The sequence below is a fragment of the Bos indicus genome, chromosome 17 (assembly GCF_029378745.1).
Source record: "Bos indicus isolate NIAB-ARS_2022 breed Sahiwal x Tharparkar chromosome 17, NIAB-ARS_B.indTharparkar_mat_pri_1.0, whole genome shotgun sequence".
Classification (NCBI taxonomy): Eukaryota; Metazoa; Chordata; class Mammalia; order Artiodactyla; family Bovidae; genus Bos; species Bos indicus.
This window is the reverse complement of record NC_091776.1, coordinates 45254400-45279045: the sequence shown is the minus strand read 5'-3', so window position 1 is coordinate 45279045 and position 24646 is coordinate 45254400. Positions and strand designations below refer to the sequence as shown.

At 60.5% G+C, this 24646-nt stretch overlaps 1 protein-coding gene across 6 annotated transcripts; it reads left to right on the top strand.

Annotated features, from left to right (window-relative positions):
- ULK1 (unc-51 like autophagy activating kinase 1) lies at positions 1–22956 on the top strand. Of its 6 annotated transcripts, XM_070769330.1 has the most exons (30): positions 295–339; positions 677–769; positions 852–893; positions 1164–1278; positions 8635–8667; positions 8972–9008; positions 9700–9873; positions 9951–10024; positions 10333–10434; positions 11480–11538; positions 11630–11712; positions 12157–12207; positions 12511–12599; positions 13393–13603; positions 14291–14351; positions 14558–14647; positions 15148–15273; positions 15688–15836; positions 15958–16044; positions 16842–17110; positions 17780–17973; positions 18258–18367; positions 18454–18597; positions 19033–19226; positions 19324–19496; positions 19583–19701; positions 20042–20199; positions 20464–20499; positions 21038–21173; positions 21258–22956. In XM_070769330.1, the coding sequence occupies exons 3-30, from the start codon at positions 862–864 to the stop codon at positions 21311–21313; spliced, it is 3162 nt and encodes a 1053-aa protein (XP_070625431.1). In that variant the 5' UTR covers positions 295–339; positions 677–769; positions 852–861; the 3' UTR covers positions 21314–22956. The 6 variants fall into 6 exon arrangements, with proteins under 6 accessions (XP_070625430.1, XP_070625428.1, XP_070625426.1 ...); XM_070769329.1 differs by lacking the exon at positions 1164–1278 and having other exon boundaries at positions 1–339; positions 13450–13603; XM_070769327.1 differs by lacking the exon at positions 1164–1278 and having other exon boundaries at positions 1–339; positions 13408–13603.
- The last annotated feature ends 1690 nt before the right edge of the window (positions 22957–24646 follow it).

Below are 24646 nucleotides of genomic sequence, written 5' to 3'. Positions count from 1 at the left end.
ATGCGCTTGCGCGGGCGTCTCAGGCTCCGGGCCCCGGCGGCAGCGGCTCTTTTGTTTCCCCGCCGGAGCCCGAGTCGGATCCGAAGCTAGGGTCCGAGCCCGGGTCAAGATCGGATTGGAGTCGAATCGCGTCCGCATCCCGGGCTGCCCGATGGGGTGCGCCCCCTGCCTACCGCCCCCGGTCTGTGCCGTCGCCTGAGCCCCGGCCTGCCTGGCCCCGTCCGCGCCATGGAGCCCGGCCGCGGCGGCCTGGAGGCCGTGGGCAAGTTCGAGTTCTCGCGCAAGGACCTGATTGGGCACGGCGCTTTCGCCGTGGTCTTCAAGGGGCGCCACCGCGAGGTGAGGGGCAGGCGAGCCCGGGCAGAGCCCTGGCGAGGGCGGCCCCCCCGCCCCGGGGGCCCCCCACATTCCGCTCCAGGGACCCCCTTATCCTTACCGCTGGGCACCCCCCGTCCCCACCTCCACATCCCGGAGACCTCTTCATCCCGCCGGGGGCCCCACATGTACATAGCCAGGCGTCCCCTCATCTCCACCCCACAGCCCCGGGACCATATCCCTCATACACTCCTGACCGGTCATCTCCAGGGACCTGCCAGGTGCTTACCTGGCTTGGGCAAGGCCTTCAAGGGGTTGCCAGGTTCTCGGCACTTGAGGGACACTCACGCTTCGTTTTCAGAAACACGACCTGGAGGTCGCCGTCAAGTGCATTAATAAGAAGAATCTCGCCAAGTCTCAGACTCTCCTAGGGAAGGAAATAAAAATCCTCAAGGTGAGCCGACACCAGAAGCCAGAGGGGCGAGGGTGGTGGGTGAGTCCACCTCACTCACCGGCAACTTGGCTTTCTGTCCTAGGAATTGAAACATGAAAACATCGTGGCTTTGTACGACTTTCAGGTAAGGCTTGGGGCTGTGGTTGTGGTGGGGAGGGGTTGTGCTCTCCCCAGGCTGGCCCCAGCTTAGCTTCAGGCCCTGGTGGCTCCCGTTCCCAGGCCAGCTAACTGCTGGAGACCCCGTTAGGAGTAGATTGTTCTAGGCCAGCATCTCGTGTTGGGGGAAGGAGCTGGGCACCCCTATGTGTTGGATGGGTGTTGGAGGCCTGATGGGACCTTGGAGACCCCACCCTCAGTCCAGTTCTTGTGTCTGGGCTTCCTCTGGGCATGTTAGGAGAGCTCCCACCTTCCCCGGCACCCCAATTGCCACGGGCACCAGCACTCTTCCACGGAGGGAGGTCTGGCTACTGTGTGGCCCTCCAGAGGTGTCGGACCCAGTGGTCCCGAAGGTGAGTCCTGTCCCCAGCCCAGGCCCAGGGTTATCCTGCCGGCCTGGACCACCTGTCTGGGCCGACCGATTGTTTGTTGACATTACTCCAGTGGCCTGGCATTGGCCAGTGTCTCCCTGCGTCAGACTGGGGGAGGGGAGGAGCCAAGGGAGATTCCTTCTTGCTGGCAGTTGGGGCCAGCCACCCAGGCAGGAGGCAGGAGGGAGGCGGGCACCCAGCTGATGAGGCCACCCCAGGCCTAGCTGGCCCAGAAAGCTGAGGCCAGCTTCCCTCAGTGCCCCTGGCCTGTGGGCCTGGCGGTGGGGCCCAGCCTTGGCCCGGGTCTGAGACCCTGGAGACCCAGTTTGGGACCGAGGAACCTGAGGCAGCAAATCTGAGGGCCAAAGTGCTGACTAATGGTTTTGAAACCTGTTTACTGAGGCCACGGGACCAGCCCCTGGCTGAGGGGAAGTTCCCAGCCCGACTGTGTTTTGGTGGCCTCCTCCCTCCTGCCCTGTCCTCTCCCTCCCCCTTCAGAGCTGGGCTGTGGCCTTGGGTGCTGTGGCATGACATGAGGTGACTTGGGGAGGGCCCACATCCAATGTGACAGCGAGAGCGGGTGCCTGGAAGCTGTGTCCTGGGGCTAAGAGGGCGGCCCCCTGTCTCCTCCTCTTCTTCCTCCTCTCCCACTCTTCCCTACCCGCCCCCGCTTCAGACACACACATATATACACACTTCTCTCCCTTCTTCCCATCCTGGCTGGGCCACACACCTGGTTGTGGGCAGTGCCACTTCCTCCAGGGCTGGCAATGCTATGGCTTCCCCTGTGTGGAGGAAGTGCTTAAGGGCCAGCCAGCCTCTCATTTCCAGGCTCCTCACCTGGGGCTCTGTGCTTTCAGCCCTCGGAGTGTAAGGTGGTTCCCCAAGTCCTTAGACACCAGTCTGAAACATGCTTTGTTTAGTTGCTAAGTCGTATCCAACTCTTGTGATCATATGGACTGTAGCCCGCCAGGTTGCATGTCCATGGTATTTCCCAGGCAAGAATACTGGAGTGGGTTGCCATTACCTTCTCCACTGAGACACCCATGGGACCCAGGAAATCATGGCTTTAAAAAACAATTAATGATTTGACTTAAAAATGAAGAAGCAGTACAAAAGGGGTGTGGAAAAAGGTGACTCTACCACCCCTGTCCCAATGAGCCCCATCTCCCCCAGAGGGTCTCTCTGGGATCAGGATACATCCTCACGGACCTTTTTGCTGCCACACCATCCACTGTTCTTCTATGGTATTTTTTGCTTAAGTGTGTGTTTTGGAGAAAGTCTATGTCACTCCACATTAACTGTCTCAGTCCTGAGGTGAGAAATGACACCCCCTCTCCTTCCAGGAGAATTATCCCCCATTCCTTCTGCAAGATTCAGAGCCCAGGCTCTGAAGCTAGGTGACCTAGTTCCAGTCCTGGTTCTGCCACTTAAACTAGCTGTGTGTCCTTGGACCAATATCTTAATTTCTCTGTGCCTCCATCTCTTTCTCTGTAAAACAGAGTCTGGAGTTGTTTGGTTGAAACTGTGTGTCTTAGTGTTGTTAATGATCGTGGCTGTGGGTATTATTTGCAGCTGTGGGCGTTCATGGCCCCATATTCCACAGTTGACCTCACCAATCCGCCGCTGATGGAACATGGGGTTATTCTGGGATTCTGACATGTCAGCAGTGTGGTGGCGACTCTCCTTGATTCACCTTTGCCATGTGTATGTGTCTGCAGGGTGGATTCCTAGAAGTAAGAGGATGCGTATTTTAGTTGGGAACAGTTGCCAGATTGTGGTCCATTGAGGATGGACCGTGGACACAGCAGTGCTACCTGTGAGAGGGCCTGTCTCCCCTCATCGTTGCCAGGAGATCTGTTATCAGAGTTTCATCTTGGCCACTCTGAGTGGTGGAAAATGGTGTCTCGTATGGTTTTGGTTTTCACTTTTGAGTGAGGCTCAGCATCTCTCCTTGTGCACAGGAACACTAGGAATGCCTCCTGCCCAGGGATGTATTCCTGTAGGTCTTGTGATTCCCAAGGCTGGACAGCATGGTGTTGAATGGCATGGGCCCTGTGCCATACTGCCTTTCTGGGCCCAGCTCCCCCATTTACTTACCTGTGTGACCTTGGGCAAACTACTCAGCCTCCTGCTGCCTCTCTGTTACCCAGAAAATTGGAGATTTTAACAGTACACCTGTGTCGTAGGGTGGTGTGGTGACAACTTGAGTCTATATATATCAAGCACTTAGACCTGTGCGTGCTAAGTTGCTTCCAGTCATGTCCAGCTCTTTGCAACCCTAGGGACTGTAGGCTGCCAGGCTCCTCTGTCATGGGATTCTCCAGGGAAGAATACTGGAGTGGGTTGTCATGCCCTCCTCCCTGGGATCTTACCAACCCAGGGATCGAACCCAAGTCTCTCATGTCTCCTATACTGGCAGGCGGGTTCTTTACCACCAGTACTACCTGGGAAGCCTGGTTAGACCTGTACTTGGTACTTAATAAGAGCTATATAAATATCGTTGATTTGTAGGAACTCTTTATATATTGGAACTGTTTATATATTAAGGAAAGCCCTTCTGTGATAGTTTACAAATATTCCCTCAGGTTGCCTCTTGTCTTTTGAGGTGGTTTTGTTTTGGGGCCATATGGAATAGTGACTGTTGTCAGGCCAGGCTGATGTGGGTGGGTAGGTGGTAGGTAGGCACCCGGCAGGGGCCGGGGGTGGGGTGGCGGATGGGGGTGGTGCTCTGTCCTGAGGCCTGCAGACTTGTGGGGAGGCACCTGGAGCCCTGGCCTTTCCTTGAGGGGTAGAGGGTTGGGCCCTCGGTCTTAACGCTAGCCTGCTGTGTGGTGTCCAGATGTGCTCTTTCTGGGGAGAGCGGCCATCCTAGGAATCTGGGGACCAGCCCTGCCCAGCGTGCCCCGGGAGGAGGGCCTTCCTGAGGCCTGCATGCCGTCTGGCTGGTTCCCACAGCTGGATGACTCACTCTCGCCAGCCTGGCCGACAGAGCCAGCCTCTTGTGACTTAGGGCTGGTGGACACCTTGTCGGGGGTGGCGGGGGGTTGGTCTGCCTCTCTGTGGGAACTTTGAGGACGGTGGCAGCCCTTGGCCTTGCTTTTTTCAGAGCCCCGGCTCAGTAGTAAGTGGACTATGCCGTCCCAGGGAGGACCGTGTCGATTCTGTGTTTTCCATTCTGGAAGTGTCCTTGCTTTTCCCGAACCAGGGGCAGGCCCGGCATGCGGGAAGAAGGGGGCTGGAGAGAGCAGCCGGCCTCCCCTTCCCCCCTCCCGGGAGCCGCAGGCACACAATAGAAGCTGAAGGAGGCTCCGTGAGGACGGAGGGTGGGCCTTCCTCCTCAGGGTGGGGCCGGGCATCCCTTCCTGTCTGGGCGCTGTCCAGGAGAGCCCAGCCTGGGGGCAGGGAGCAGCCTTGCTCCCGTGGGCGGCCGCGCTCTGGCGCTGGCTGTGGCTTTTGCCACCTTGTTGGGAGCCAAGACAGCCCACTCCCCAGGAGGTAACTAGGTCAGTGCCCGCCCACCCACCTGCCCACCAGGCCCAGCCCAGGATCACCAGACAGAGTGGGCTCGGCCCAGCCCTGGAGCTCGGATCCTATTAAGCAAAGCACCTTAGCACCCTGTGGCGGGGCAGCCTCCTACGTGCCTGGGCGCCCGTGCCAGGCTGCTCAGGACACCTGGCCCTGACACCCAGGCCAACCCCGTCCCCAGGGCCTGTGGGCACACCACAGAGAGAGAGAGGGTTCATGTCATCCTGCCTTGAAGGCCTTGCCCATTCACCTCAGGCGCACAGGTTGGGGCTCACCGCCCCCTGCCTTGGGGGCCACACGGTGGGGTAGTCAGGACTCCGGTACCCAACCCTTCCCCTCCCTTGCCAGTTGTGTGAGAAGCAGAATTGCAGGACCTCTCTGCCCTCAAATAGGAGGACATCACTGGGGCCTGCGCAGTCCTCAGGTTGCACTGGGGGTGACTGGAGTGATGGAGGTGGTGGCCCTGCTGTGCTCCCTGCAGGACCCGGGGGCCGGGGTGGGGGGAGGGCAGCGCCTCAGCCGTGTGTGTATTCTTGTGTTAATGACGTAACGGACCCCTGAGGACAAGAATACAGCTGGTAGTGCTCATCTGCCTACCTTCTCTCGCTCTGGGATCACTGCAGACCCAGGAGGCAGTCAGGTGTCTGGACTGACCCCTAAGGAGGAGGCCTGCCCTCTGGAGCCCACTTGGTCCCCACTTCCTGGGGGAGTTTGTGAAGACCAAGTTTAGCTCATGAGGAAACAGGCCGAGGCAGAACCTTTTCAGGCTCCGGGTGGGCAGCAGGCTGCCAGGGGCTGACCAGCTGTGCCCTCGAGGCCGCACTGACTTCTCTTCCCCCAGGGGGCCCAGAGAGTCGTCTGCTTCAGGGAAAGGTGGGTGGTGGGGGATGCCCAGCGAGGCCTCAGGTGGCAGGAGGGCCTGGGCACACAGCCTCCTTGGAAGAGTGTTCCACCGGGGGCCCTGCAGGCCCTCTCGTTGGGGCTGTTGTCATTGGACCTGGCATGAGGGGTGGCGGGGCCTTGGGCACGTTTCCTGACCTCCTCAGGGAATGGCCAAGGCTCGTGCCAGCCGGCTGCTTTAGTGCCTTACAAGCTGATGCCACTGGCGGGGAGACAGGCCGTGGCCTAAGGGGCCCTCTGATGCTAGGCTTGAATCCCACGTGGTGAGGTTTGGTGGGTGCTACTCCCCCCGCCCCCCACCCTTGACCCTCTATGCCCAGTAGGACCTGCGGGGTTTGGGGCGAGCCCCAGGGCAGTGGGCCCTGTGGGCTGGCACAAGGGAGGGAGTGCGTCTGGCCTGGCATTTGGAAGCTCCCTGGATGGAGTAGGTACGGTGGGTATGGGGGTCCCGTGGATTCCTGGGTGCAAAACACAGCATGTTGTCATTGAGGCCACAGGGACATCCTGGTGAGGAGGTGATCATGAGGTGTGGATGCTCCCAGATTTGGGGGACGACAGGTGCATCTCCCAGCTGGCAGGCCCCTCATCCCCAAGCGGGCATGGTGGTGGCAGCGTTCCTGCCAGGCCTGGGTGACTCTGGGGACAGACACCCTGTGGGCATGGATGCTGCATCCGTCTCCTGTCCTTGTCACTCGGTCCCTGGCTCGGTGGGTGAGTTGGGGGCTTTTCTGGGAAGCAGGGGCCCTGAGTCCCCGCTCTGCTGCCCGTTTGGCTGCATGGCCCAGGTTGGGCAGAGCCTCTGGGCCACTCGAGACAAGGGTGTTCCCTGGTGGGTGAGTTTGGGAGCCTGCTCAGCACGTCCGTCCGCAGAGGTGGCCATGGTCCGGGTGACAGCAGGTGAGGGAGCAGGTGGCCTGGGTGTCACGGGGAGTGGGTGTTCTGATCTCCGGGGTTATTTCTGGGTCCTTATCTCTGGCACCTCCCTCCGCCCTCTGCTGGGTCCTCTGCTGGGAGCCTCCGACTCTGCTCCTGAGCCTCCATGTGTTTTCCTCTGTCTTGATCTCCCTCTTTCTGTCCCCCTGTCTCCCAGTGTGCCTTCCCCGCTGGCCTGGGCCCCCCTAACCAGTCCACGTGTGACCTCCTGGGACTCCTTCCTTCCCCTACCCTGAGTTATCTCTGCCCACAGCTGGCCTGGGAGGGCGGGGCCTGCAGGCAGCTCCCACGCTCTCACTCCTGGGGGGAGGGGCAGGGCCCCTGTGGACTTCTGTGGACAGAGCCTGCCCCCCTCCCGGAGGAGCCCCAGCTGGGCACTTTGGAGGCTTCTTGCATGCCTGCTGGGACACAGAGTAACCAGCCTGGGGAGGCGGGGTGGGGACATGTGGAAATGGGCTTGATCCGGGCCCCAGCCAGCTCTAAGAGGTTTCCGTGTTGACCTCATCCCTGCTCCCTGGGGTATCTCCATCCTAGACCCACAGGCCCTCTGTTGGTAGAGCCCTGGAGGCGGGGTGGAGGGGTTTTCTTGTTATAAGGCACTGACATTTACACAGAGGGTGTCACTAGTGGCTTTGTGTCACCGTTGATGTGGGTCTGAGCCCGGAACCAACCTCCTGGGGGCAGGGTGACTGGGTCAGGGTCCTCTGTCCTGCCGGGTGGGAATGGGGACATGTCTGGGACCTGAGTAGGAGTGGAAGGCGGTGGCCTGCTGCTGAGGGGTCAAGTCTATCTGGGCCTCGGGTGCCCTCCCCCAGAGGCCACTGAGATATGTCCCTCCTGCAGCCACCTCCCCCTTGGGGCTCCCCCCTTGCCTTGAGAGCTACAGGGCCAGCTCACACACTTGCCCCCTTGCAAGGTGATGGGGGGTGGGTTAGAAGTTGGAGTTCCTGGGAGTAGCATGCTGGTGAGGAATGAGGACTTGGTGGTTTTGCGGGGTGGGGGGAGGGGCGGCGGGAGGAGCTCTTCCTGGTTTCCAAGACCCTGCAACGTACTGGTGCTGAAGGGGCTTGGGGACCTTGTCCTGGCTGGCAGAGCCCCCCGCAGTTAGGGAAAGCCCCACCTGGGGAAGACTGGAGGGAGTGGTCTGCAGGAGAGCGAAGAGTTCAGGTCCACACCTGCGTGGTGGACTTGGCTCCTCCAGCCTATTTCCTCATCGGTGACCTGGGATCTCAAGGGCATCTCCCGTAGGGACACTGGTGGGGTTCCACACCAGTCCAGGCAACAGGCCCCTCAGACTTGCGGGTGTGGACCGAGCCAAGGATGCCAGTGTCTCCTTGAGGCCACGGGTGGCCAAGGGCTGAGCCGGAAGCTGGCCTGGTGCTCCTGGCTAGCAGTGGGCTGGCAGCACTGACCTGTAATCCTCTTGGCATCTTTGAGTCTGAAGGCAGGAGTGGTTGCCTTGGCCTGAGAGACAAGGCCCTCATACCCCAGTTGTGTCGTTTTTGCGGGCCTGGATCCCCCACCAGCTGGGTCCACTCGGCCACAACTCGCCACTCAATAGGACAGGAAGTCCCATCAGGACCTCAGGGCTGGAGCTGACCCTGATCCTGTTGGAGTCCTGGGGTTACCGGGGGCCCTCCCTGGAAGGTGGGGTCGTCACTCCAGCCCTGACATCTCTCCTGGGACCTCAGCTCCTTTCCCGCCTTGACAAACAGAGTGATATGATTGGCTCCTCCTCCTGTCACTCAAACTCACTTGGCCCTCAGATGTCCTTATGTCCTGGTCACTAACCAACTGTCTGAGCCCTGGTGTGACTCCCGGAGCTGCTGCCTGAGCCCAGGCAGTATGTTGAGGACAGCTGCAGAGGCCGGGCACCCAGGTCACACTGGGGCTAAGCCGGGCTTCCCAGACAGTTGCCAGACTGGGGGACAGGGCGTGCTCCCCACCACCTCTCACTGCCTCTTCTGTGTCCTGCAGGAAATGGCCAATTCCGTCTACCTGGTCATGGAGGTGAGTCCTGGCGGCCGGCTGTAAGAACCAGGAGGCTGGGCCCTCCTGTTTCTCAGGCCCCTTGTCATCTAGGGGTTAGAAGTTGTCCTCATGTCTGTGGGCTTACCAAGCCAGCAGCCCAGCGGCCACAGCAGGGGCTGAAGGGGTGGTGAGCATCCCCGTTGACCTCCTTGAGAGTTGCAAGGCATGTCTACCCCAAGTGCCAGGGGAGCAGGTGTCCTGGGGTTGGGTAATGGGGAGACCTGGGCTGGGCTGCAGGGTCTCCCCTGGCAGCTGACCAAGACACGTGGCTGGTCTTTTGCAGTACTGTAACGGCGGGGATCTGGCCGACTACCTGCACAGTGAGTGGACACCCGCGGCTGAATGGGCTGTGTGCTCACCTTGACCCAGTGTGAGAGGTGGCCTGGTGTGAACAAGCTTTCTTAGGCCTAAAGGTGGTGTCGCCTGCTGGGAAGGATGGAAGGGTGACTGAAGACCTGTTAGGGTTACATGCTATGTCAAAACCACAAAGGATGGCCTTGCAGGGCAGACTTGGTCTGGAAGGGTCACTCTTAAGCTGGGCTCCATTCAGTCTGCTGGGATGTGGTGCCCTGCGGGGTGTCCCTATGGCCACTGATTGGTGGCTCTGCAGGAGACAGGCCTGTCCTGAGTGCTCTGGACTCCAGAGATCCCTGGCTATCCACAGGGGGCAGGCCTCCCCAGGGTCCTGGCAAAAGTGGGGAACTGCTCTCTCACCTGTTGGATGAGCCCTTCGCTGGTTGAAGCTGGACCTGGGGCTTCTCAAGCAGCCTCTGGCCATGGTGTTTACCCTGAGCAATAGGTGGAGGAAGCTGCTGAGAAGTGGTCCTAACCTGAGAAGGGGCAGGGTGTGCTGGGCGACACCCTGGAGCTGGAGGGCATGCTGGAGCAGCTCAGGGTCAGGTGGTGCGAAGGGTGGGTTCAGAGGCCGCAGGGAGCAGTAGGAGGAGTAGGAGGCCCCTCACTCTGGGTGCCCGGTGAGCTGCGCCCACCTGAACCCCGTCCCCTTTGCAGCCATGCGCACACTAAGCGAGGACACCATCCGGCTCTTCCTGCAGCAGATCGCGGGCGCCATGCGGCTCCTGCACAGCAAGGGCATCATCCACCGGGACCTGAAGCCCCAGAACATCCTGCTGTCCAACCCCGGCGGGCGCCGCGCCAACCCCAACAACATCCGGGTCAAGATTGGTGAGGCGGGGTGGCTGCGGCCCGGGGGCCCCAGGGGCCTCAGCCGCCCCCCCTCACACATCTCTCCTTGCCTGCAGCCGACTTCGGCTTCGCCCGGTACCTGCAGAGCAACATGATGGCAGCCACACTTTGTGGCTCCCCCATGTACATGGTAGGTGGCTACCCCCAGCCCCTGCTGCATTGCCCTGTCAAAGGGGGCCTCCATCCACACGGGAGCAGGGTCCCCTCCCGTGTCCAGAGCTGAGCCCCATCCTGTGGTCTCACCTTGGGTGGCAGCCGACATGGATATACCATTTGTTCCCCACCATGTCTATGGCGTTTGACACCTGGCTAGTGTCTGTGTGACTGGGTGGCCCCTGGCTGGTGTCTGTCCTAATTGGCTGATGCCTGGCTGGAGGCAGGCCTTGGTCAGCACAGTTCAGTGTCCATGCTCACCACACAAACTTGTACGCCCCGCAGGCCCCAGAAGTCATCATGTCCCAGCACTATGACGGGAAGGCAGACCTGTGGAGCATCGGCACCATCGTGTACCAGTGCCTGACAGGGAAGGCGCCGTTCCAGGTGAGGGCCCAGGGCAGAGGGGTCTGCTACAGGTGTGCACGTGCTCGTCTCTGCAGCCTGCCATAGTCGTGGGTCGTTAAAGTCCTGCAGCCTCCCCTCCACTTGCATGACATGATCACCCAGCTTCCCACTGTGCAGTCACTTCAGGGCTCTATCCTGCTTAGAGCCAAGGCCGGAGTCTCCACTGGTTCTGGAGCACTCCTGTGTTTGTCCATGTGTATGTCTGAACCAAGTGTCACGGCCTCCCTCCTACCCATTCCAGTGCCGAAGTGAGCCAGGACATTGATACCAGGACCCCAAACTCTGGGGTGTACCCTACATTTGGAAGGCAGTGGCCTGTCCTGCGCTGGACCCTAGAGGGCCCGTGCGTCTGAGCCCACCCCACAAACACACGCGTCCTGCAGTGACTCCATGGCCTGACCTCGCAGCTCTCCTTTGCCACCAGCTTGCCCCAGAGCCTCTGTGCCTGCCCAGTGACCTAGGCCAGCCTCCACCCCCAGCTCCCTCCACCCCTCCCTGCCTACTGTTTTCCCCATGTGGGCAAGCACAGGGCTGTCCCTGGCTGGCATGTCAGCCTTGGGAACGTTGTACCCTCGTGCCTGGAACAGTGCCTGGCACATAGCAGGGCTCAGTGAATGATTAATGAACATGCATGTGCCAGCCATGTGTTATCAAGGGAGGCAGGGCCCACTTGTGGAGCAAACTTACTCTAGGGCCCTCTTCTGGAGCTGGCACATTGGCTACTTTTCAATTTCAAGAAGCAAACAACCAGTTGCAGCAGTTACCCAGAAGTCATCCACAGCAGGTGGGTGGAAGGCCCAGCAACCTCCTCTGGGCGCCCCCAGCCTCCGCCTTTGTGCGGTCCCCGCGATTCCACAGCCTGAGTGGGGAGAGGGGCACTCCTTCTTTGGATGCGTGGGAGGGCCCTCAGTGTTCAGGCAGGCAGGCTGGCGGCGCTGGACCGTGGATCTCTCGGGGTCAGGTGCAGAGTGGGCAGTGGCCAAGTGGAGCGGGCGCTCACTCCTCACCCCTTCCTGCCTTCCAGGCCAGCAGTCCCCAGGACCTCCGCCTCTTCTACGAGAAGAACAAGACGCTGGTCCCCACGTGAGTGCCCCTCCCCTGGCGGCAGACCCCTGCCTGCTTCCTCACTGCCCCGATCAGGCTGCCCTGTCAACGCTGTGCTCTGTGCCCCCAGCATCCCCCGGGAGACCTCAGCCCCGCTGAGACAGCTGCTCCTGGCTCTGCTTCAGCGCAACCACAAAGACCGCATGGACTTTGGTGAGTGCCGGCCGCTCGGCCCCCTACTCCTTCTGACAGGCCTGGGGGACAGGGGCCCTTCTAGCTCTCAGCCCTGCACCCCTCATCCTGCACCCCCAGCTTCCAGGGCCCCTGTGGCCACAGTGAGCGGGTTTCCCCGTTCCCACAGCTCCTTTCCCAGCTGCACAGATAGAAAAACCCCCACTTGTGCAATAGGCAGCGTTGCTGGGAACTGTCGGAAGGGTGGGTGGAGCCCAGCCTGGACCACACTGGGGGTGCCAGATGTGTTCAAGAGCTGCCAGCTGGGGCTCTGTCTCCCCCCGTGCCTGGCGTGAGGCAGCCAGGACAGGGGCCAGAGCCTGCTGGAGCTCAGGCCCACAGGAAGGGATGGTGGGGGCCCAGCCTTCACCCTGGGAGTTCTGTTGTCAGACCCTCCTGAGCCCTGCCCCAACTTTTCTCTTGCAGATGAGTTTTTCCATCACCCCTTTCTGGATGCCAGTGCCACTGTGAAGAAGTGTGAGTCCCCTGAGGGTTCTAGGACTCCTGTGCCTCCCTTCTCCCCATGGGCTTCCAACCCCACCCCCACTTCCAGCTCCCCAGTCCTGCTCCAGCCTGTAGTCCCTAGGGACCCCCAGGCCATGGAGTGGGCTTGAGCTCAGCTGACTTGGTGCAGCGGGATTGGGGAGGTGGGGGCAGGGGCCTCGCACAGGTCTTCTCCCTGGCTTCCTGGAGGGTGTGGGGTTGTCATGGGCGGGGTGGGAGTGTGCAGGGCCCGGCAACATCCCGTGCTGACATGCGCTGACCCACACCCTCCCCCAGCCCCTCCTGTGCCCGTGCCCTCGTACCCGAGCTCGGGGTCTGGCAGCAGCTCCAGCAGCAGCTCCACCTCACACCTGGCTTCCCCACCGGTGAGTCACATGCAGGGTCGGGGCTACGGGCTCCTCTCCCCTCGGCTTTGGGGCATGTAGACAGCTGCAGGAACCCTGTTGGGGCTTCTGTCCTACCCAGGCCCCCACGTTTATTTCTGCAGTGTTGTCTGGTCAGATGACACCAGACTTACACATTCTGCTTGTGGACGTGGAGCGGTAGAAGTGGGTGAAGTCCCCTTTCAGGGCCCCCTCCCCGGTTGTGTCCCGGAGGCTGACCTGATGCCCGTCAGCGAGTTCAGGACTGCATCAGCTCTGAACGTTCTTGTGCATGGGTGGACACGGACAGGGGCCCCAGGGAGGATTGTGTGCAGGGGTCCCTGTGTCCTGGGATCCGATCCTTGCAGCCCATGTTCCCAGTACAGGGGTGGGGTGAGGTCTGGCAAGGTTGTGCGCGGGGTTGGGGGTGCTGGGACTTGAGCCTCCACCTGTCCATCCGTCCGTCCTGCTAGGCAGGGACCAGGGCTGGACTGGTGGCGGAGAAAACAGCTCTTTGGTGCCCCGTCTGCTGAGCGTGGCACAGGGCTTGTGCACAGGCAGCCTTGCCCCCTTGTATGTGTCCCCAGCGTGCCAGGCTGTACGACCCTTCACAGGACGGAGGGAGAAGTGGAGGGTCACCTGGAAGGGGGTCTCCCTGGAGCTTGTGGGAGTGAAGCGCCTCCTCACCCTGGGGGGCAGGTGGCTCTGTGAGATGACTGTCCTTGTGGGGAAGTCACAGGCGAGCGTGACCCGTTGGGGAGAAGATCATGCAGAGCCCTGGCCTCGTCCCCAGCAGCCCTGCTTCCCCCAGGCCCTGGGCCTGAGTCTCAGCGGGCTCCCCTCTGACCCCCAGTCCCTGGGGGAGATGCAGCAGGAGCTCCAGAAGACCCTGACCTCCCCGGCCGAGGCTGCTGGCTTCCTGCATGGCTCCCGGGACTCAGGCGGCAGCAGCAAGGACTCATCCTGCGACACCGACGACTTTGTCATGGTCCCGGCCCAGTTTCCAGGTAAGGGGCCCCCCACAGGGTGGGCAGGGGGCTCACTGCAGATGTGCCAGATACACCCCTAAGAAGGGACTTGGAAGCTCCCACCCCATATGTGGTTGGTCATTGAGTCAGAGCTGAGTCCTGCCTTTGGCCACACACAGGCCTTGTGCCCCCGAGTGTCCAGAGCGTCCAGAGCACCTGCCCATCTGTATCTGAGTTGTAGCCTATGCCCCACAACCCTTCCAAAGCCCTGTCCTGGGGTCCTCAGTTCCTCTCCTGACTGTAGATGCTGGTGCTTCTCTCGCTGGCCCTGGCCACCAAGACCAGCAGATGGGGTTGGGTGGGAGCCAGCCCTGGTGTCCAGTGGGGCACCCTGAGCCTGTCAGCTTGGCTCTGATGCAGAGGAGGGGCCTGGTACCCAGCCGAGGGCATTGCAAGGAGGACAGCAGGAGGGAAGGGGGGAACCTGAAGATCCGGGAGGAGGGGCAGACCCAGATTGGGAGGTGTGGACACCCGGCCTGAGGTTGGCTCAAGGCTGCTGGGCAGGGGAGGTACCAGGGTCTCCTTTAGAGCCCTGAGTCCAGACAGGCAAAGGGAGGTGGCAGTGTGAGTGCCAGAACAGGGACAGGAGAGTGCTGGGCCCTGCATGGCCCCCACCACCCCAGGAGGAGGTGTCTGGGTCTGGCCTGACTCATCTCCTGTCCACAGGTGACCTGGTGGCTGAGGCAGCAGGTGCCAAGCCGCCCCCAGACAGCCTGATGTGCAGTGGGTAAGCATCCCCTAGCCCCGTGCCCCTTGCCCCCTGTTCTGAGGGGAGGGCAGTGCCTGCTCTTAGGTTATCTTTCGACCCTCCGGGTCAGAGTTTGGGCAGGGCCAGGTCTCCTGTGCCCAGTGCAGGATGGGGTCCCGAGGGTGATGCCAGAGTCCGTGTGCACGTTTGTCCTGAGTGGGGACTGCCTGTTGCTCTGTCCGCAGGAGCTCGCTGGCGGCCTCCACAGGCCTGGACAGCCGTGGCCGGACCCCGTCTCCTTCCCCGCCCTGCGGCAGCTCCCTTAGCCCCTCAGGGTAAGTGGGGCAGGGGCCACCTAGGCTTCCCTTGGCATCACAGCACGCCAGCACCAAGCCGGGCCATGCAGGAAGCAGTCATGTCCAGAGGCTGGGCAGGCTGCCAGGCCCCTCATGGGTGGTCCAGCAGAAGGGAGGGTTTGTGGTGGGAAGGATGCAAGGTGGGGGCTGGGGGAACTACCAGAGACCAGTGTCATCAGCCCCGCTCCCCGAGCTTGTAGGGCCAAGGGGGCAGGGATGCCCAGAGCCCACAGGAGCAGCCCACTCACTGTCCTCTGTCCCCTTCCTACTGGCTGGTCCCAACCAGAAGCCACCTGAGTGTAGAGTAGTGGGGAGGGAGTGCCCACAGACAGTCCCTGATACCCCCTGGAAGCAGTAGTGGCCGTGTGCGGAGACAGGGAAGCAGGTGGCTGGAGTGGCCTCTGCCCCGGGATATTGGGCCTGGGGTTCAGCCCAGTGCCCCGCCTGCAGTGACCCTGACCTCTCTTTGCCCACCACAGCCGGACTGGCACGTTCTCCAGCAGCAGATGTGGGGCCTCTGTCCCCATCCCAGTCCCCACGCAGGTGCAGAACTACCAGCGCATTGAGCAGAACCTGCAGTCACCCACCCAGTACCAGACAGCGCGGTGAGTGCAGGGCCCCCCCACTGGCCAGGCTCGTTTGTGGTAAGAACCCCACTTGGGTGGTGCAGGGCCGTCTCTCAAGTGCGGTTGTGCAGGCTGCACACTGCTTAACCATCAGTGCCACCACTTGCCTCGTGGACATTCTGGCACTCTAGCTGTACGGTGACTGCTTGTGTTTATAAAACTGATGGTGATTTGTGTTAAGTTCCAAAAGAGAGTGGGAAGGGGTACTTTTCAAATTAATTCCCGGAAGCCCCTCTGAGTTGGCAGTCACCCTGGCAGGGACTGGGGACGCCCAGCTGGTTTTGGCTCCTGGCGAAGCCCATTATTTGAATGGAGGGGGACAGACACATGGCATGCTCGTGGCCCTTGCCGAGCGTGGCTGGGGACCTCACACCTCGTACTGCTTGTCCCCAGGTCCTCTGCCATCCGCAGGTCAGGCAGCACCAGTCCTTTGGGCTTTGCACGGGCCAGCCCATCACCCCCGTCCCACGCTGAGCACGGAGCCGCCCTGGCCAGGAAGCTGTCCCTGGGTGGGGGCCGGCCCTACACACCGTCTCCCCAGGGTGAGCCTATATACTGCTGGGAGACCAGCCTCTGAGTGGGACTGGGTGTCTTCACCCTGGGGCAGGGGAGGGTCTTGCTCTCCATCCCATGTTGACCCTGGCAATTTCTCTTTCCCCCAAGTCGGAACCATCCCTGAGCGGCCAGGCTGGAGTGGAGCACCCTCCCCTCAAGCATCTGAGATGCGGGGTGGCAGGTCCCCTCGTCCAGGTGGGTGCAGCCCTAGCCTGATTGATGGGTTTGAGGGTGGAGCTGGGGAGGGGCACAGGAGCTGGGCTGACCTCCCTGGGCTGGCCTGTCACTGCTTAGAACAGTGGTTGTCTTCCTGTCCACAACCGTCATTTTTTTTTTTAAGGTTTATTTAAGTATAATTTTCTTTCTTTATTTTTGGCTGTGCTGGCTCTTCGGGGCTGTGCAGGCTTTTCTCTGGTTGTGGCGAGCAGTTGTGCAGGCTTCTCATTGTGGTGGCTTTTGTTGCAGAACACAGGCTCTTTAGTAGTCGCAGCACACAGGCTCCGTAATTGCCAATTCCTAGGCTCCAGAGCACAGGCTGATTAATTGTGGTACATAGGCTTAGTTGCTCCGTGGCATGTGGGATCTTCCTGGATCAGGGATCAAACCCAGGTCTCCTGCTTTGGCAGGTAGATTCTTTACCATTGAGCCACCAGGGAAGCCCCATAATCATCATTTCTTATGAGTTGAAGAGAGAAAGAAAATTCCATAAGACTGTTTAACAAGCTCCAGCCTTCAGGTTATGGAGGCTGACGAGGGGGCTCAAATTCAGCCCTCACTCCTGTCATGCCGTGTGACCCTGGGCAGGTGTCTCAGTGTCTCTGTGCCTGTTTCCAGGTACGCAGTAAAGCGTGGGTGCAGTGTGGCTTGGGTGACTGTGAGGGTAAAGGGAATCCTGAGCAGAATGGGGGCCTCTATATACTATTGGTTGGTAGTGTGGGCTGGTCCAGGCGTCCACGGACGGCTGTGACTGGGCTCATCCTGTCCCCTCCCAGGCTCCTCTGCACCTGAGCACTCTCCCCACACCAGCGGGCTGGGCTACCGCCTGCACAGCGCCCCCAACCTGTCCGACCTGCATGTCGTCCGTCCCAAGCTGCCCAAGCCCCCTACGGACCCGCTGGGGGTGGCGTTTGGCCACCCACAGGCCAGCCCCCCCCAGCCCTCCCACGGACTTCAATCCTGCCGGCCCCTGCGCGGCTCGCCCAAGCTGCCTGACTTCCTGCAGCGAAACCCCCTGCCCCCTATCCTGGGCTCCCCCACCAAGGTAACAGGGCCCCAGACCTCCAGGGGGTGGGTGGGAGTGACGCTGTACTTCTCCCATGTGCCTGGGCCACTGGGCTTTCTCCCTGGTGGGATTCCCGCAGGACATGAGGGTCCCCAGAAGCCGGAGGTGGGGCCTGCATGCTCCAGCACAGCTGGGCCTGCCCTCTGCGCCCAGATCTTCTGCACCAGCTGGTAGCTGACTCCATAAATCTCCCCATTTACACGCGGAGTGCCGCGATGAAGACTGGCCCCAAAGGCACAACATTTCTTGGCCCTTGATGGGAAGTATCCTGACCCTGATCCAGGGTCCAGAGCACCAGAGAACCTAAGCTGCCGCAATGGGCAGATGATTTAGTTCAGCCCTTGCTTCAGTTTTCTGTCTGTGAAATGGGGCTAGTACCTGCAGCCACCTGATGGTGTCTGTGTGAGGGCATAGGTGCACACGTGTGTGCCCAGCATGGTACATGTCTGCATGTGTGCCTTTGCTCCAGCACAGGACGGAGTCAGCCACACACAAGTCTCACTTCTTTGCTGTGAAGACTTGGGTCAGTGAGGGTTGGGCCTTTGCGGAGGCGTGGGGCCTTGCAGATTCAGGCCAGCACTGCTGACCCTGTCAGGATGTTAGCGTTACCATGCGGGTCATCCTCAGCACCTTCCCTGCCCCTCCTAGACTGTGCCCGTGTTCGAGTTCACCAAGACCCCCAGCTCCCAGAACCTGCTGACCCTCCTGGCCCGGCAAGGCGTGGTCATGACGCCGCCACGGAACCGGACGCTCCCCGACCTCTCCGAGGCAGGGCCCTTCCAGGGGCAGCAACTGGGCCCCGGCCTGCGGCCCACCGAGGACACCAAGGGCGCCTTCGGAAGGTGAGTGTTGAGGATTCCCCCAACACTGCCTGGGGAGTTGCGGCGCGGCCTACCTGCTGTTTGCCTGCACCGCACTCCCTCCACCACCACTTCTGAGCCTCAGTTTGCACATCTGTTCAATGGGTGACAGTAACTGCCTGGAATGGGCAGGGCTGGGCACGCTGACCAGACTGTGAGGTTCCCCAGGCCCTGCCTGTGGGGTGTAGGGGGCCAGCCCTGGGAAGTGGGTAGACTGGTACCCCCAGGGCGGCTCATGGCACCTCATACCACCCTTCACCCTGCAGGTCCCTCAGCACCGGCCGCCTCACAGATCTGCTCCTTAAGGCTGCGTTTGGGACGCAGGCTCCCGACTCAGGCAGCACGGACAGCCTGCAGGAGAAGCCCATGGAGATTGGTGCGCCAGAGGGGTCGGTGGGGAGCTCTCTGGGAAGTGGGGGGCCGTGGCGGGAGGAACTTGAGCGCCTCTTCTCACTCCCCCAGCGCCCTCTGCTGGCTTCGGAGGGAACCTGCACCCAGGAGCTCGTGCTGGGGGCGCCAGCAGCCCTTCCCCCGTAGTGTTCACAGTGGGCTCGCCCCCCAGCGGGACCACGCCACCCCAGGGCCCCCGCACGACCATGTTCTCAGGTGAGGACTGTCTGGTGGCCTCAAAGCTGCAGTGAGTCAGTGGCCCACGCCGTCCTTCAGGAAGCGGGAGGGCGGTGGCTGACGGCACCAGTGCAGCAGGGGTGATACCCTGGGCACCGGGGCACCACCCCCACGCTGAGGCCCTGGGAGGGTCCCCCCGGGAGGGTCAGGGGTCTAGGGCTCAGCGCTGCCTCTGGGCGGGCACAGGTCATACAGACAGGCCTCTGCAACCCCAGCTTCTGAACTCGAGGGTCCCACCTACAGTGGACAGTGGACGGAGGCCTGGGAGTGGTGAGGCCTCCACTGTGGGCTCTACTCCCTGGAGGGAGAGCAGCCGGGTGGTGGGGACCAGACTTGTGTCTCAGAGTGGCAGAAGATTGGTGGGGAAGGGGCAGCCGTGGTAAGGGCCCCTGCTCACCAGCCCTCTCCCCACAGTGGGCTCCTCCAGCTCCCTCAGCTCGGCCGGCTCCTCCTCCGCCCGCCACCTGGCGCCCGGGGCCTACAGCGAGGCCACCCTCGAGGTCCCCGCCCCCGGCCACTGCTGCAGCTTTGCCGACCCTGTCACCGCCAACCTGGAGGGGGCCGTGACCTTCGAGGCCCCCGACCTCCCTGAGGAGACCCTGATGGAGGTGAGAGCTGGGGCTGGGATGAGGCCCAGCATGATCTCTGGGCAGGGCTGGTCACAGGGTTGTCAAGGTCCGTCGCTCAGCCGCCCCGTCTCCCCAGCAAGAGCACACGGAGATCCTGCACAGCCTGCGCTTCACGCTCGTCTTTGTCCAGCACATCCTGGAGATCGCGGCTCTGAAGGGCAGCGCCAGCGAGGCGGCCGGGGGGCCTGAGGACCAGCTGCAGGAGAGCGTGGTGGCCGACCAGATCAGCCTGCTGAGCCGCGAGTGGGGGTGGGTGTGCCCAGTGGGTGCCCAGCGGGGAGGCCGCCTGGGGCATGGGCCCCCCAGCCCCCTGACACATCCGTGCCGCCCTCCAGTTTTGCAGAGCAGCTGGTGCTTTACCTGAAGGTGGCCGAGCTCCTGTCCTCGGGCCTGCAGACCGCCATCGACCAGATCCGGGCCGGCAAGCTCTGCCTGTCGTCCACCGTGAAGCAAGGTGAGGGCGGATGGCTCGGGCTCCCAGCAGGGTCGGGGCAGGAGGCTGTGAGCTCGTGGGGAAGACAGGGAGGGTGAGGTGATGCGGGAGGCCTTTCTAAGGTTACCTGGTGCAGGCCCCACCCAGGTGGGATAACGGCCAAGGGGATGGTAGAAGGCCAGGTGCAAAGGCCCCGAAGCAGGGCCCTGTGTCTGGGGGTGGGAAGGCACAGTGTGCATTGCTGGGGCAGAATGCATAGGAGGTGGAGTCAGAAAGCTGCCCCGGGGGTGGAGTGAGGGGCTTTTTGCCTGTTGGTCCCCACTCCTGCAGTCAGCCTGAGCTGCAAGGTCCCCTCCTGCAGTGGTGCGGAAACTGAACGAGCTGTACAAGACCAGCGTGGTGTCCTGCCAAAGCCTGAGCCTGCGGCTGCAGCGCTTCTTCCTGGACAAGCAGCGGCTCCTGGACCGCATCCAGAGCGTCACTGCCGAGAAGCTCATCTTTAGCCACGCAGTGCAGACGGTACGACCTACGGGACCCCGCGTGGGGAGGAGCTGGGAGAGCGGGCCAAGGAGTGGGCAGGGCTGTTTGATGGCCACAGCTCTGCCAGACTGCAGAGGGCGTTGCTCCACCATGCTGTCTACTCTGCCAACCAGTGATACACAGGCCCCGCTCCAGCCCCAGCAAGGAGCCCAGAGCTCACCTGAGCTTAAGCCCCACAGTGTGACTCCATCGTCCAAGTGTATCTCTGGTCACACCCCTCTCTAAACTCAGTTTCCTTACCAGGAAAACAGGGGACCTCGTTTTCAAGTCTCTTTACAGGTGAGTTGGTTTCTTCTGCAGTAGAAGAAACCTGTGCAGGCAGGCCAGCTCGGAAGACACAGCGTGAAGACAGCTGGGGGCATAGAGGGGCCCTGCTCAGTGTTCTGCCTCTGTTGCTCTCCAAAACGAGTGGCTTCTAAGGCAATCTCTGTTTTTTGAAAGAAGTCACTTGTAGTAAAAGCAATGTTTGAATAAACATTTGGGAAAAGTCTGCCTTCTCATCCCCAAACTCCTGGGGTGACCATTGCTAAGCTATGCCGTCGCTGGCCCACACTGATAGTGACTGGGACCAGGTCCGAGGGAGCCTTCTCCCCAGTGGCAGTGCTGACCTGGGAGCAGAGCTAGCCACCCTCGGGGTCTGATCTGCAACCCCAACTGCCTGAGGTGAGTGGGCATCTGTTTAGGCCTCATGTGACTTGGACGGTGCCCGCACCACCCTGCCCCGTCACTCATGCCCTCCAGCCTGCAGGCAGTCAGCTCCAGGTCCTCCTACCCGGTTGGGGGGCTGCCAGACCCAGCCTCCACCCTCGCCCGGCAGGTGCAGTCGGCCGCCCTGGATGAGATGTTCCACCGCCGGGAGGACTGTGTCCAGCGCTACCACAAGGCCCTGCTGCTCATGGAGGGGCTGCAGCAGATTCTCACGGACCAGGCGGACGTGGAGAACATCGCCAAGTGTCAGTGCCACTGGGCCTGGGGGAGCGGGGGGGAGCAGCTGGGCACCCGCTCACTGGGTACCCTCTCTCCCTCCCTCGCTGCAGGCAAGCTGTGCATTGAGCGGAGACTCTCGGCCCTGCTGACCGGCATCTGTGCCTGACCTCTTGGAGGCCCGGCCTGTTGTGCCGAAAGGACTGGACCTTCTCTGCAGATCCATGGGGCGGGGAGCAGTGTGCTGGCCAGGCCGAAAGAGACAAGCCTGTGGCCTTGACACTGCTCGCTGGTGCTGGGGAAAGGACCTCGGCTCCCCACCCAGCGGCCAGAGCCAGGCCTCAAGCCACGTCTCCATCTCCTGGGCTCCTCGGCCATGGACTTCAGGGCGGTGGAGGGCCCCACCCAGAACCTCAGCACAGGCCAGTCCCTTGGCCTGGCTGACAGGCAGAACTCCTAGCCCAGCCAGCGATCTGAACTTCTCTCTCGGCTGCCTCGATGGCAGGTGGGGATGCGTGGGCATCCCCCGACCCCACCTAGACCCCAGGGCTGTCATGCTGAAGACAGAGGTCCTGAGACCATGATGCCCACTCAAGCCAAAGCCGCCAGGCCTGCCCAGTGGATCCACCCAGGAAAAGGTGTATCCTCCTGGCTCCCTCCTCTGCCCTTCCCCGAGACCACCACCCAGCTTTGTGAATCACCCAGCACTTTATGCAGGCGGACTGGACCCGGGGCTGCCACTCGGTCCCGGCTGTTGCACTATGAGGCGTGTGTGCACACCCGTATTCTCGTGTACGTGTATAAACAGCCCCACGAGCACATGTGCTATGCCCGCCACCCGGGACCCTCTTCGGGAAACAGCCGTCTTATTTAAATGTTCTTTTAGGGACGGACAGTACGAAGCACCGAGCTTCCAAAACCCAGCACAGACGTTGCAGTCTTTCACATTTTTCTCCTAAAACGTGTCTTATTTTCTGTAACTCTTTTTTTTTTTTTTTAAGAAAACTCATACGAGTTGATGTTTTGTTTTGAAAGGGTGGGAGCAGGGCAGGGACGGCCTCGGCAGCAATGCCGAGACCTGGGGGGGTCTATGGTGCTGGGCGCGTGCGGTCTGCGCTTAGCTGTCTGCCCTACCCTCGCCCTCGTTTCCTGCCTGAAGATGGTGGGCAGGTGATGACCGTATTTGTGCAAAAGCCTCCCAGTCCAGCTTTCACAGTAGGTTTTAACATTAAGTCACCCCACACACACCCAGGTCCTGGCCATATTTGGGGGGTTGGCGGAAAAGCCCTCCTCTAGGCCCTAGGGTGCCCTTCCTTGATCTGCCAGCCCTGCCCAACTTCTCTCAAACCTGTTCACAAGGATGCAGAGGGGGCCCCAGTCCATCACCCACAGCTTTGAGGTCTCACCCCAGGCCTAGGTGAAGACCCTCATTTTTTCTCTCGGTGATACTTGAAATCTTGCCTCCATGCTTGGACCTAAAAGCAAGCAGGCCTGGGACCCCTTTCTGTCTCATCACCAGTGACTTGAGTTTCTCCTCCAATGCAGAATGTGTTCGTATTTATTGCTTTATGATCTGCTGGAATCAGGGCCACTGGGAGGCCAGCGCCATGGGAGTAGCCACTCGCAGCTCTGTTCGCTGTCAGCCTCCCAGGGCACAGGGTGCGTGCTGCCAGCCCGTCCTGTTCTCCATGACACAGCTCTCCTCTCAATCTACCTTAAGAGATGTTTCGTGTGATCCCCACCCCCACACACACACCATTATGTTAAATTGTGTAATATCAATTTAAGGAAATAAACATCTGGATTTGTTGAGCTGCTGTTACTGATGGTTTGTCACTGTCTTGTTCTGTCACCTCCTTTCTTGGCCCCCCTATCCCCATGTTCAGCAGCATCACCTGGCGACTGGGGATCAGGCTCAAGGCAAGGCTGAGGAGCTCAGTCTTCTGGGGGTTCACCAGCCGCCAAACCGTAACAGCAGCCACAGCATTTCCATCCCAGGAGGGTCCCCCGCTCCACATCGGTGTGGGTGTGAGAGGCTGTGGTTTTGATTTGCACTATCCTCATGGTTAGTGACCGCAAGTGTCTTCTCACAGGTTTGTCAGCAATTTCTACATCTTTTCTATTTTAAGTTCCTTACCCATCCTTGAATTGGATGGTTTCTCTATTGTTGAGTGGTAAGGTTTGCATTTTTAGACTACATATTGTTTCAATAGGTTAAAAATAATTCATTAAGTTACCAAAGAGGCTAACCACAATGTGAGATGAAAGTTCCTGGAAAGGTAGCGTTAAGAGGAAGTGGAAGGTGGGGCCCCAAAAGGTCGGGTCCCAGCAGGGCTGCTCCAGTCTGGCTTCCTGGAGCGCGTGCTCCCTTCTCTGTAGACAGGAAGGGTCGTGCTGGCAGAGAGGCAGCCCCTTCCGTTCTGTGGGGCTCCCCCGTATGTTACAAACGCCAAAAGAGCATTAAGACAACCATGGCGTTTTGTTGTCACTTTAATAAACTTCATTTCAGCAGTTTCAGGTTCACAGAAACATTGTGCAGGAAGTACAGAGAACTCGCACATACTTCTCCCTCTCCTGCTTTGCCCCCTTCACTGCCCCATTAATAACTTGCACCGGTGGGATTCATCTGTTAACCATTGTTGAACCGGCACCAACACGTCATCACCCAGAGTCCACGGTTTATGTTGTGATTCGCTCTCGGTGCACATGCTGTGGGTTTGGACACGTGTAAAGTGATGTACCATTTCAGTATCATTTCACTGCCCTTGTTCATTCCACCAATGTCAATCCCTGTCCCTTTACTGTCTCCATAATTTTGCCTCTTCCAGAATGCTGGAATCATACAGTGTGCAGTTAATTCAGAGTGGCTTCTTCATGTCTTTTCATGGCTTGATGGCTCATTTCTTTTCAGTGCTGAATGATACCGTCTAGAGGTACCAAGTTTATTTATCTGTTCACCTACCAAAGGATGTCCTCTGGCTTCTCAGTGTCAGTATTTATAGGTGAAGCTGCTATAAATATCCCTGTGCAGGAGCCTGACAGTAAAGAGGGCCCAGGAGAATTGGCTAGGCCTGGGGGTGCAGCAAGCACACAGGAGGGACTGGCTTTCTTTCTGTAGACCTTGCATTGCACGTTCCTGGCATGCTCACAGGGACCCTCAGCCAGGAGGCCCAACTCAGGGGCCTGTCCCACTTCAAACTGTCCCCTGGGCACCTATCCCAACCTCACAGGCTTCAATGTGTACTCTGACATAGGTCAGAGATGGCGAGATCAGAGCTGCTGGCATCGATGAGAGAGCAGGCATGCTTGGCGCTGCCATGGCCGGTTTGCAGGAAGCCGCCTCTGTGGCCTTTTCCTTTCATTCTGTCTCACCTGATGCAGGACCTGAGAGCAGGGCCCCAGGCTTCTATGGTCCCCACCTGTTAACTCAGGCCCCCTGCCCCCAGGCACAACTCAGGGTCTTGGACCTGCCCCTGAGACTGACTTCACCCTGCCCGGGGTT